Source organism: Gymnoscopelus braueri (genome assembly GCF_963280865.1).
Source record: "Gymnoscopelus braueri genome assembly, chromosome: 12".
NCBI lineage: Eukaryota > Metazoa > Chordata > Actinopteri > Myctophiformes > Myctophidae > Gymnoscopelus > Gymnoscopelus braueri.
This window is the reverse complement of record NC_137614.1, coordinates 28,621,398-28,635,322: the sequence shown is the minus strand read 5'-3', so window position 1 is coordinate 28,635,322 and position 13,925 is coordinate 28,621,398. Positions and strand designations below refer to the sequence as shown.

At 40.4% G+C, this 13,925-nt stretch overlaps 1 protein-coding gene across 1 annotated transcript; it reads left to right on the top strand.

Moving 5' to 3' along the window:
- Window positions 1-267: 267 nt before the first annotated feature.
- LOC308096801 (interleukin-17 receptor D) lies at window positions 268-13,278 on the top strand. The gene is made up of 12 exons (XM_080444268.1): window positions 268-601; window positions 5,057-5,141; window positions 6,027-6,185; window positions 6,561-6,679; window positions 7,145-7,268; window positions 8,082-8,120; window positions 8,514-8,659; window positions 8,912-8,986; window positions 10,188-10,254; window positions 10,386-10,532; window positions 10,721-10,893; window positions 11,825-13,278. The coding sequence occupies exons 1-12, from the start codon at window positions 476-478 to the stop codon at window positions 12,359-12,361; spliced, it is 1,797 nt and encodes a 598-aa protein (XP_080300394.1). The 5' UTR covers window positions 268-475; the 3' UTR covers window positions 12,362-13,278.
- Window positions 13,279-13,925: the final 647 nt, after the last annotated feature.

Sequence of the window (13,925 nt, the reverse complement as noted above, 5' to 3'; positions counted from 1 at the left end):
GCCTGTGGTATATGTGTATGTGTGTTGAATGTAAATATGGTTAACCTGGCTCTGTGCTGTCTTGAAACAAGTTCGTCTTATGCCTCCTGCTCTCTGACGACAATCCGCCAGGCAGGGATGGTATGGGACGGGGGGGGGCGGTGTAACTGTCAAAACATGCAGGTTTGTAGCGTAGGCCACCACCCGTAGCCTGAAGACACCACTCCCCTCATCATCTTCATCTCCTCCCCTCGCTCATTCCTGACACTCATTCTCACACAGCTCTCCAAGCTTTTTGAGACTAAGATTACTTTGAATGTATCGTCGCAGAGAGGACTGTGTTTACCTTCTTCGCATGGATCAAAGCAACAGCCTTCAACCACTTGGAGCAGATCGTGTTTCTGTGTGTGTCTGTATGTGTTGGTGAGAGAGAGAGAGAGGGTGAACTTCAGGTCCAGAGCTGTTTGGAGTAAAATGTCATGGTGGCTGTGACAGGATGTGGAGGGAAGCGCTTCTTTGTTATCAGCTCCTGACAATTGGTGTTACCCTCTGGGCCCAGGAGGATGTCAGTGGGACCACTGGCATCAGTCCTCAGGACTGCAGTTTGGAATGTGTCCGAAAGGTAAGCTCAAAGGCTCAGGTTGCACCTTTTCATTTGTACAGTACAGTACAGTAATTAACTTATTAACTCACAACTGAGCTTCAACTAGTAGTTGAGCCTCTGCTGCTGCTTTTGTCGACATCAGTTGTGGGTGGATGTAAAATGAATGCATGGTCACGGCATTGTGTTTGCAGATCCTTCTCAATACACCTATTCCAAATGTGTAAACGTTCGGTGTCAGGACTTTGCAGGCACAATCAACCATATGTTTCTGTTTCGTGTGCAGTTGGTTTAACGGAAAATAGTTTCTGCTTGGAAAACATTTACCGGTACTGTTATTTCCGACTGAAAGACAAGCAGACAGTGGTGACGATGTACAACTGTAATCACATGCCCTGCTACTTTCTTAGCTGTACGTTTAAGGGATATTAGGGCATGACTCTTGGTGAAGATATGCTCTCTACTGAGCGCACGTTTCTATTTGATAGTAAAACAACATGAGTCCAGTCCACAAATTCAGTTCCCTCAGACCTTGTTCTTCAGGCTTTGAATTGGCATCCAATCACAATTTAGAGCCTAGATTCTACACGGTGGCAAAGATAATCCCCTTTTGAAACAGTGATTCTTGTCCATCGTCCCAGTCTTTTTGTGTGTATACTTGATTTGCAACACTCTGGTGTCCAATTGTCCGTATTAAGTTTGAATTCAATGTTGTAGTAAAGCTGATGTTTCTGATTGTATTCAGTGTTGTTCCATTTTCATTTTCCCTAAAGACAGGTCAGGTCGATTACACAACATAATTACATACTTTCTTTTTGCAAATTAATGTGTATATTTAAACTGCATACAATTCTTTCAACATAAGAATAGTTAGTTCAACTTAGTTGTATAATCTAATGTACAGTGAGCATGTATATTATTCTCATATGAATGGTCATTACCTGACCTGACACTTTAACAACCCGTTCTTCTCTATCTTTTTCTCTATCTCTTTACTCACAACTGTCTCATTCCCTTGTATTTCACTGCCTCAGGCAAACTCAGTTTGTCTCTCATTTACTTTCTCCAGTTGCTAGCCTGGTTTATGGCCTCATAAGTTCATTGCTAAATACCTGCAAGATAGGTTGATGAAAGAAATGTGTGCACCTTGCATCACTGGTTGGTGTAACATTAGCATATCTTCAATCGACCATGGTGTCATATAGATCAAGTGATGAATCATTATTGAATATGACTCAAACTTCATATTTATAACCTGAGTCATCATTTCAGTGCAGTAATTATACAAGTACTCATTATTATTGGCTCTGACTTGACCAGGAACGTGCACATACAGGAGCCAACCAATGCCTGACCATTAGGCCGATTGTCTTCATAGGAAAAAGTGCCCATTTTATGCCTGCATCATTTCTCTCATTGATTTTCACTGCTGTTATTCAAAATAAAGGCTAACCTACATGTAGGTAATTTTGGTGGTGGTGGGATCTCACATTTCTCCTCTCATAAGTCTAGTTTTAGGACATGCCTACAGTACCACATCTATCCCATGCACATCATGCCTGATAGTGTGATGTTGCTAGGCTCAACTGATTCTTATCTATTATTTTATTGGTTTGTTATCTCTGTCTTTTATCAGTCTAGTCTTTATTTGTATGGCACATTGCATACAAACGGGAAATTGCTTCAAATGAAATGCATGCACAAATACAGTACGGTATTCGCTCGGTTGCTCTAAAAAGCACTTTGGGAAATTGGGATGAACTTATTTTATTATTTGAATTGATTTATTGATTTGCACAACAGGAATCATGTACATATACTGTACATAGTATACTACTTCTTTCCTATGAAAGATGACTATTGTTGTGCCGGTGAGGTAAGAAACCCCTTTATCAAGTAAAATTTGTCTGTGTTTGATCATGACTGTTGACTGGAGATATTTGAGCCTGACATTGACTTTTCCCCATGATTCTGTAAAGGGAGAAAACATTTATATGACAGCTGCTCTTCCCCATAAAAATGGAGGACCACACATTATTCCTCTGTATGGAAGAGGATTTATTAAAGCTGACAAATAAGTTATTGTGGCTGACGTTGTCCTCACTCTTAAATAGGAACAGATCATTTTTATGTTAATTCCTCCATGGTCCCTAGGAAGACAGGAATTTCCAAACTCACTCTGACAATACTGTCAAAGCAGCTAGAGTTGTTGGACCACTGATGGAAGACTTTTGGGATATGTCTGCTCTGTTCTCATGCCCAGTTTCTTATGTAGTGGGTTTGAGTCTGTAAAATGCAACTTTGTGCAGGCCAGTCATAGTATTCAGAAATGTTACCCAACATCAAGAAATGTTGGGTAACATTAGGCTATTGATTTCAGGTCTCGGACTAAGCAGGAATGTGTATATTATACATTTTAGGCTAGGTGAAATTAAAATACCCCCCAAAAAATATGTTGCATAAACGATATTTGTACTTAGGACCAAGTTTAAGTGTAGCCTGTTCATAATAAACATCTGACATTTGTACTTTTGTGGTTTAAGCGCAGTGAAATAAAAATTCAAAAGTAGTGTTTCATTTTGGTGTAGCGAAATTAAAATACCAAAGAAGTGTTTCATTTGGTGTAGTGAAATAAAAATACCAAAGAAGTGTTTAAGTATGTATTTCTCATGAGTGACACCAGTGACTGGGGGACATTTTACTCAGCCGCGAAAAGATTACGATGCTCGCATCACAGACGGACACACGGACAGGGTGCAGAACATAGTCTCGGCCTTTTGGCCTGGCGGAGACAAAACATGAGAACGAGTGACAAAGCTCCATCTCCATGGTAGCCATATCTTGGTCAATCGCTCGCACCCATCGAGGCAGAAGGTGGCAGGAAGGTGTACATGTAGAGTAAAGTGCTAGAGGGTGAGATGGAGTCTTCAGATTACAGCGGGAAATTGGGAGTGAGTCTCCAGTTCTGACTGCAATGAGGAGTTTGTTCCACAGTTTGGGAGTCAGGAGGAGGGAGAAGAGTCACGGACGTGTGGAGCGTTGTCCTGGGTCTTTTAGAGAAGTTTCAGACAGCTTTCCTATGTTAGCTGATCTGAGTGAGCGGGAGGGGTTGTGGAGTTGGATCAGGCTTTGGTTGCCTTGTAGGCCAACATCATTGTTTTGTAGGCTGTGCAGACAGCAAGTGGTATGCGTTATTAAAGACCTAGTCTCGCGTTACCAGACTATTGCCTCCCACAATTTTCAAATGTTTCCGGCATACAGTCTGGGACTCGGAAGCTCTGATCATGATTAGAATATAAACCGGATGTGGAGCCTCCTCTCCATTTCCGTTTGGTCTTTACAGTCGCGCAAATTTATCCTAATATAAATACAAATCATCTAAGTATACATAGCTTGCTGCTTAGCAGAAATGGAAATTAAAAAGTAAAGTGTAAAGATATTTTAAAAGATATTTTCGTGAACGGAAGTGCCGGTTTCCTCTCTCGGATTTTGGGAGTTGTAGTTCCAGACTCTATATAGCATTCAGAGATTGTGGAATAGTTGTCTGACTACGCGAGACTACAGGCTACCCATGACCACCCGTTTCACAGTTTCCTCTTACACAAAAAATATAGCTTCTAATAGGCAGATTGCTGTGCAACTTGCTGAGTGCATCCATGCCATCTGGAGGATGACCCATACTGATTTTATTGACCCAATTATCATTCCCCTAGCACTACCCTCAGGCCAAAATGACAATTTAGCACACAATTTCCATAATTCTGTCATTTTGCATTTGTGGGGCTCTAAAGGATGGCCATGTTAGTTGGTTCAAACCACCTTGGTCCTGTTGTGTGTAATCATCAGCAGAGCACCACTAGCTTGTCTTTTTAGTCTTGTTTTTACAAATTCTGTGGCCAAGTGAAGGCTACAAATAGGTGTGTTGTTTTAATATATATATATATATATATATATATATATATATATATATATATATATATATAGTCTTTATTTTTGTCTTTCTTTATTTTTCTTGTCAATCATCACGGTGAATGAACTTGAACATGTTCCTATTTAAATAAATCATCCCATTGAGATTGAAATTCGGATTCCTTTTAATCTTCATAGTCTCAGTCTCTCATGGAATCAACTTTATTGTCACATCACAGGTTTACAGGTGTAAAGAAGTGGGTGAAATTCGTTTTTGTTGTTTTCATGAAGATAAAATAAAAAGTGGGTGGGGGGACAGGTAGGGCAAGGATAAAAAGAAATCAAGCCGTAAAAGAGAAACAGGTCAATGTTAGGCAAATCTAAGATATCTACATAGCATAATTCAGCTAGTGCAGTATGTACATGAGTCTATCATTGTCATGAGATACCTAAATGATAAACTAGTGTAAGTGAGCAACATACACTACATGGGCAAAAATCTTATGAAAATATCAGAAAGCAGAAACTGCAAAATCATAAATGAGCCTCTCCCATTGTGTTCCACAGGGAGGGTCTGGATGTGAATACTGCAGAATAAGTAGAGCTGATGTGGAGAGGAGCCTGGGCTTCCGCTCCATTGAAGCGTTTGGAAGTAAGTCTGACATCAGTTCCACTAAACGTTTGCAAATTTCTGCCATCTGCCAGGTACGGATATACAGGACATAGCCCATTTGGTATGACAATTATGACAATCTAGGAAGACAGATATGACACGTAGTGAGCTTGTAGATCAGACTATTCCGTAAGTGACACCATCGTACAATGAAGTATAATTTAGGATTAAACATAATCTACACTCACACCTAAGAGCTTCTTGGGCAGTCCACCTGAACAAACACAATTGGCTGTGTTGGAAGGTGGAAAACCAGACAGGGAGGGTAAACTGTCACGACACTAGACTCCTACTGGTTGGTCACGGCACATGTTCAGCAGGGAGAAGAACTAGGTTGAGCGTATTCCTCTATATGTGTTACACCCTCCCAGTGAAACTCCTCATTGCCAGGTGAAAAGAAGTGGCTGGTGACTTAATGTGTCGGATGAGACACGTGATCATCTATTCTACACCCTCCATATGACTAACTGTAGGGGTTAGCACTTAGCAGTGAGTACTACACAAGTGTGTGGAAAAATGAGAATTTGCGCAATGATGACTAAATTGGCAGAAAAAGGAAAATAAATAGGGAAAAAAAGCAATTTTCTGAGACATTGTGTTTTGTTGTGTTTTAACCTAAAGTAAACAAAGTAAACCATTCAGTCTTGTTACGCTACAATGAACAACCAGTAGGCCTTTGTATGCTTGAATGAATGGCAAGGACATGTTGTCATCTTTTAAAAAAAGTATACAAACGGTTATTAGTGTATACGTAATAGTCCTGAATACGTAATAAGTGTGCCAAATTAAGTTTCTTAATTGTAAGGCTTAAAATGGCAATTAAGATAATTTGACTAGATTGTAATCATTGCAATTTCTCCTCAGGTTGCATTCCATTGCCATGTTTTGAGCTGCTAGGTAAAGAGGACTTGGAGCTTTGTCAGCATTACGTCCAGGCACCAAACGATGTGACAGTTGAGTTTGTGCCCAATCAGGAGCCCAATTCTGATACCGTCATTGTCTCATGGAAGCCAAGTTACTATGGTAAGAACAATGAGGGGACAAAACTTGTCAGTGCACCCGCCACTCTTCTTTCAATTTGTTTATGCATCAGTGAGAAAATTCCAAATTCAGATGTGTAAATTGTATAGAAACCGTTATGACATGAAACTCCAACGGTGTAATACTGTATGTCACTTCTACTTCGCAAAGACAAAGACAGAAATGACAGGATGTCCTTTATGCAGAGGTATTTTCTACAGTGACCTTCCACATAAGCCTTGCGTGGCCAGACAATATCACTGCGTAAATCCGCCGAGGGCTACTTCCACATACTGTAGTGTACATGTGTTTAAAAAGGATGCATGAAAACCTGTTGGTTCCTTTCTTCTTTTTCTTTTTCCTTTATGTTTGATACAGGGATTGCTTTCCTGCGAGGCTTTCAGGTGTCACTTCAGGTCTTAGGAGGGATGCAGAAGGCTTGTCAACTCTTTCTCTTCCAGAGCAACCTGTCCCTCCCAGCATCACATGCCCAAAGGGTAGGAAAGACTGGATGTTTGTTTTCAATTGTCTTTCTTTCTTTCTTTTCTCTCTCTGTCTCTCTTTCTCTCCCTCTCTCCCACCGCATCTCTCTTTCCCTCTCTCTGGTTGTTTTGTGGTGGGACAAAACTCTGCAGGGGAGATCACTTGTTTTTGTGAATAATTTTGATGGATTTAATGCCTTAGGCCGGGGAATAATAAAACATGATCAAAAAAGCACAACTCATTGAAAAACAAATGCAATACAAAGTGTTTCTTATTTTGATTTGATATAACAGTAAGGCCAACATTTCGGCAGCTTTATGCGTTTACGCCGTTCTTTAGTTACTGTACAGTACAATGCAGCATGAGGTACTCTTATATCCAGTTTATTGTTCTTCTTCCCAGAAGAAGCATGAACCCACTCCCAGTCTAGCATGTTTGTAAAACCATAGCAAGGCCGTTATTGCAGTTTTGCTTTGCAGGTGTACATGTCGGACCCTTTCCCCGGTCTGACCCTGGGGGCCCAGTACGCGGCTACTGTCATGGCTCTGCCGGTGCCTGAGAGGTGGGACAGGTTCTACCACAGCAAGATCTTCTCCACCCGCTGTAAGGCCCTTGAGCTCTAGGCCATATGACTCACATGTCAAATTTATATTGTGAGAGCCATGAACACATGTACAGCCACTCACATGCATACTGAACATCCTCACGTTTTATGCCCAAGGCACAGGAAGGGCAAGTCAAAATCTCAAGGCTGTAATATGTGTGCAAAATAGCCTCTGTAACATGTGTTATTACTCTTATCGCCAAAGTTTAACCACTTATGCCCTATTTCATACTTTGACAAACGTTTCGCAGATCTACAAGCTCACTAACGTATTGCGTCGCGGCACGTTGTGAGCTTGTAGATATGCTATCAACGTTATTTTGGAAAAAAGAAAAGGTCAAATAAGGTAAAGAATAAATACATTTCAAATTATAAACCTTCGTCTACAATGACATTCTCAAAATAAGGACCCGAGGTAGAAATATGTTTACGGTATAGAATCTGCCTCTGAATTGGGTACACATTAATGTAGTGATATAGTAAATGAAAAGATAATTAATCACTTTTGTATAGTTGTGTATTGAAATAATAATGCGTGGTCGTCACAATATCCCACGGTACACCTGGAATTGTCTCACGGCACACCAGTGTTCCTCAGCACACTATTTGAGAACCACTGCTTTAATTAACCATTGCCATGGAAGTGCCCCTTATGTTTCATGTAGATCAAACCTTTTGGGGGCTATATGCAGTATGAAGTCATCTATAAAACCTGCTTTAGTTCAGTATTGAACATTGTTTTCATACATCTGCAAACATCAATTGTCAAAATGATGACTCTAGACTCTATAGTAATGTGTATTCATTTTCAGCTTGCGCTGAGAAGAATGGCCTTAAGCTGTGCAAAAAAGGTGAGTGAAAACTGCAGATGCTCACATTTCTTAAACAACAGTAAGAGTCCACCGAAATGAAAGGAATTGATTGGAGTGTACTAGTTAGGACCCTAAAGTTAAGTTGGTCATCATATTTTCTGACATGGTTACAGGTAAAGAAGAAGTCTCATGAAGGAATATTTTCTTGTATACTGGAGCTTCCTGATTGACAAGATGCAGAATGCATGACAGAATATAGCTCTAGTGGTGAGAACCAGTGAATTCATGAGAAATCAAAGTGAAGCGTATCTCCAAATATATGTTTGGAAATTGGGATCTGCAGCTCTATGGGTTTCTACGTCTTTCTCTGCTAGCCTGATTGTAGAGTATTTCTGATGGTAGTGATTCTGATAGTAGTTCCTCTGATTGTAGAGTGGTACCCCGAATATGTTGAAGTCCAGCAGAACGGAACGGATGTCATTGTGACTTTTAACCTGGCCCCACAAAACCTGGGCATCAGAAGCTACTTCTCATGGTGTTATGGGAAGGACATGAAGAAGTACATGGACATCATACCAGTGAGTGGTACACATAAAATCACTAATGATATTTACAGGTCCATTTGGTAAAATGTGTACACTCAGAGTTCCAAATTTATAAATGTGTAGTATTGTGTAGCTTTTATGTTAAAACCTGCTCCAATTCTTTTACTTTTCTTTTTGTATGTATTTTTTGTAATGTCTTTGGTGTTACTTTATTGGTATTTTTATGCTGCTCCAGAATTCACTTGACTTATCAAACTAACTTGTCAACCTTAATTTCTCCTTTAGAATTCTAACAGAAACACAACTCACTACAGTTATTACCTGCTTGGCCTCCAGGAAGGAAATAATTACACTTGTGAGGTAAAACAACAAAAGTCAAATATCAAATGCACATTTTAGGAATAAAAATGCCAGATCATCATGTCTCTATTCTCTATCTGTTGACGCTCCAGCGACCACAATTTTATTTAAGTTTCATAGCATACAACGTTTCGACCCCTTCGGGTCTTCATCAGGCTTTTGAGTCCAGCACCTGCACATTTTTATGGAGATGTGTGTGCATACCTTTTTGTTCTAAGTTCTATTCTCTATCTGCCTATAAAGATTTTAAGAGCTCATTAAATAATGTTTTATTAACACTGGCCTACTTAGGAATAATGCAAATTGGGAATGCATGGCCCACCCGGTTATCAGTGGCGTTTCCAGGAATTACATTTTGAGGAGGCGAAATGTGTGTCTCCCCCCACCCCCTCCTTTGGGGGGGGGGGGGGGGTCAAAACATTTAGAGGGTCACTCTACTGAATGTATACGGTGGTGATTGGCTGCCTGCCCTTGAATGGACGAGGAGCCAATGGAGCAACCCACTGCAACCCACTATTGTGGTCGGGGTTGGTGTTTTTTTTCTCTCGTTTTTTTCAGTCAGTGTTTTTCTAGGGGAGGCGAGATCGCACTTTGGGTGGCGGCCACCACCCTTGCCTCTACAGTGAATACGCCACTGCCGGTTATGCGATACCTTTTATACCTGTTGTCGGAGTACCCATGAGTGCCCATATATGGAGATCTCTGTATCTGTCTGTCCCTGTCCATTTTATTCCCATATATGGGCATACCTGGTATGCCCATATATGGGTAAATCGGTTGGATCTGCGGTTCTGGACAACTGGATCTCCATATATGTCTATATATGGGCATATTGTAATGGACAACCGCCTATCCGAACGATTTGACGCCAGGCATGGCACTACCTCCGGTCGCCGGTGACGCGTGTGCAGAGTTTGAAGTCGGTTGGTCTGTCGGTTCTCGAAATACGTGAACTACAGACGGACGTACAGACGGACGTACAGACAGACGACAGAGATTTCGCATGTGCTTATCTATTTTAAGATGCGACGTTTCAGTCTTATGCCAGTAATCATGTGGTAAAAGTACTTTCCACATTCGTAAAACAGGGAATATTGCATTTATTGGCAAATCTTGAATTTGACTAGCCCTCTATATCATGGCAATTACAGAAACATAGCTTTAACAAGTTATTTATGTTAAAACAACACTTTTATCACAGATTGCAGCGGATGAGGTGGATGCTGTGAGGAAAAGATTCAGTGTTCAGGTCGAGCACAGAAAACCAAGTAGGCTACACTCTAGTTTTGAAAATGATCTTCTGAAATCATTAAAGATCTTGTTGCTATTTTAACAAAATTGACATGAGTCATGACCAACTCAGAACATTTTTTACTGAATTCTCACATTTTCCCCTCAGACACAACCTCGCCACTCTCTGCCCGTCCCTCCTCGGTTCTGATCATTTTACTAGGCCTGGCTTTGGTATTCGTGTTAGCAGTCCTACTTGCTGTCTTCAGCAGAAGGAGGACAAAGCACTGGATGAAGACAACAGATATACAGCCTGGTATTTATATTATTAACCAGTTTACCTATATTCATCTGAACTGTATGCAATGATGACAAAAGTTCTGGAGGGACAGCGAGTGCAGCTCCTTCTGGAGTTCTGCCCTCTATCCATCTTCTTTCCATTACCTACAGTAGTAAAATTGGTGAAGGTGTGAAATTCAACCTCTATTTATGTTATCCTTCCAGACATTATTGAGCAGCATCAAGACAGGACCACTCATGAAGTGGTGACATCACTACCAAGCAGCAGGCTGACCCCCCCTAGTCTTCTGATTTGCTACAGCAGCCGTGACGGCCCCGCCCACGTTAGAGCTGTGATGCAGTTGGGGGCTTTCTTGCAACAACATATGGCCACAAAGGTATACTGGGAGTAAATTCACCAAAAGCCAATTCTGCTTTCCTCTCATTGTATTCCCTCTCTGTATTCTCATGTATCCTCCTCCCACTCGACACACTCATGTGCACTGTATCGTAAGAAACACTTGTCTTGTTTTTTTTTGTGCCAATGCCATTGTTGTAAAAGTTTACAGTTTAACAAACATTCTAATTTAATAAACTAACTAAACATGTTAGTCGTGAATAGCGTAGTCCTGCACACTGTTTGCACTTAGTTATCAGCTCATTAAAGCAATGTTTTGGTCAACTGACCTTCATTAAGCATCTGCTGCCTGATGAAGATCAGTTGACCGAAACGTTGTTTTATTTATATAAGTGAAGACGTGTCGGACTACCCTTCTTTTTACATTGGCTGTTCCTCTCCTATACACATGTCCACTGTCCAGTGAAAATAGGTGTATAGATAGACATATTATTACCGAGTCAATGTCAAACAAATGTGTGGTTAGTAAATCTTCAACGTTTGAATTTAGTTTGTAAATCAATCTTTTCTCTAGGAACTATTTTCATCCAGACATATGAAATCAATACACACATTAAAATTCATGAAAACAACAATAGCATAACTTAACCATGCGGTTATAAGCAAGTTTCATGTCTCTGAATGTTTTCATTTGGTACAGAAATGAATGAATCCAATGGCTTCCAGGAAAAGCAAACAAACCACGGTGTACTTTAGAAAATGGTCAGCAGCAATGTTAAGTATGAGTTGTAGTCAATGTGCTAAACATGCCAAACCATCGGTATGGCTCTTTAGATTTCAACTATATCTGCCATAAAGTTGTACGATGTAATCCTTGATTGCATTTCTTTTTTCACCTTTTCTTTAACAGGGATCCCAGATGTGCTTATAAAAGCATTATTAGATGAAACTCTTTGTTTTTTTTTCATCAGGTGTGCCTGGATCTATGGGACTCTCTAAGTCTTGCTGAGGAGGGAGCCATGGGCTGGTACTACAGACAGATCCAGGAGAGTGACTTTATCTTGGTCATCTGCTCCCGGAGCCTCAACCACTGGCCTGTGCAACCACACTCACAATCTGAAGGTGGTGATGAGGATGAGGAGGAAGAGGAGGCGTGGTCCAACGCCTCCAGTTCTGCTGCAGCTGTCGCCCTCATAGGAGAGGAGGTGGGCCGCAACAAAGCACGGGGTGAAGACCTGTCCAGGTACATGGCTGCCATTTTCGAATACTCTGAGGAGACAGACATCCCCGCTGAGCTGGGACTAGTGACTCGCTACACACTGACCAGAGACTTGCCCCTGCTCTTCTCCCACCTACACGGAGTGGCTTTGCACAGGCCTGGAGGATACCTGAAGATAGAACACATCTCGGAGGAGGGCTTCACCAGGCTGCCAGCTGGAGCAGCTCTGCAGCAGGCTATTCGAGAGGCTGGGGTGGTGCTGAGTGAGAAAGAGCAGTGTAATGCCTGATTTATACTTTGTTGTGCAAGGGTGTAGATAAACGAGAAAATTAGATGACTCACCTCAAGGAGCTTATCCTTCCAATAAAGGTCATAAATAAAAGCCTGGCTGGATATAATACTATGTATACAGTAGGTCAGGGGATGGCAGGGGCGTTCAGAGATAGTGGTGAACCCCAAAATGTGTTAAATTCCTGGCACTGACAGAGGGTTGATTATCAGCTGTGAGTGCAGCTGAAGGGTGGTTGGCTCATCTGCAGTACCTACACTGCAACTGTAAGTACCCTTGAGCAAATCAGTAAACAACTTATTGCTCCAACAGTGAAGGAAGATGTATTGTTCTGTGTCAGGGTGTGTCTTTTTTCTCTCTTGTCTCTTGTCCAGACAGGCACTCCCCAGGCAGGCACTTTACTGACTGTGACATAAGTTATGTTTTGCTGGCATTTTTGTGTGCATGTCCCCTCCCTGTCATGGCTCTTGAGTTGATTTGTAACTTGTGACAGTATACAATATAGCACAGTATAGTATATTAGATTGCCTGTTGAATTTTGTTGCTCTAACTAACCAGGACTGACGAGTCAATTATGTGATTGATTAATTTATGTGTCTGAGAGTGAATCTCTGTGTTAATGTCCATAAGGGCATAGCAGTGGTGGCCATTTTCTGGTTCCACTCAAAAATAGTCCATGCATTTTTCCCATAGAGATTTCCAAAAAATATTGATATCAATTATTTTAAGCCTAGAATCAAGCCATCCAGGATCCTGGTGAATCATAACCATAAAACATTTTATTCTGTGAAAAAAAACAATTGATTATGTAATTATACGATATATTATATTTAATAAATACCCTTTGTTTTGTCGTTTTCAAAAAAGAAAATTCACAGAATCAAATGCTTTATGGTCATGATTCACCAGGACCCTGGATGGCTTGATTCTTAAAATAATTGATATAAATATTCTTTATCTCTATGGTAAAAATGCATTGGCTTTTTTGCAGTGGAACCAGAAAATGGCCGCCACTGCTATGCTCTATAGACACTGCAAATATCCATAATATGGACATTATGAGGATAGGCTATATATATATATATATATATATATATATATATATATATATATATATATATATATATATATATATATGAATATATATATGAATATATATATGCTATCTATTAATCTCCGACTCATATGTAATTGCAGACCTCATTATCTCACTTGTGATATATTATATAAAATGCAATATTCTAAGAGCTTATTTACTCCATACACATTGAACTACCCTATGAATTCAGGGTAGTTATTATTACTATTTGAGGATGGCCTTGTACAGAATGGCCTTGTCTCTTGTAAGCCCTAAACTGTCTTTCTATATTTTGTTTGTCACAGAATAAAGAAAAAAAAACTACAACATCCCTGGTATTTTGACAATTTCTGCTCTGGTTTACCAAATACAGTAATGGTGCTGAGTGACAGAAGATGCAGGGCTGCCAGGATTGTAGAACAAGCATTTTGTGTAATTGAAAGGTCGAAAGAGAACCCAAAACATTTTTTGAATTTTTTGTTGAGT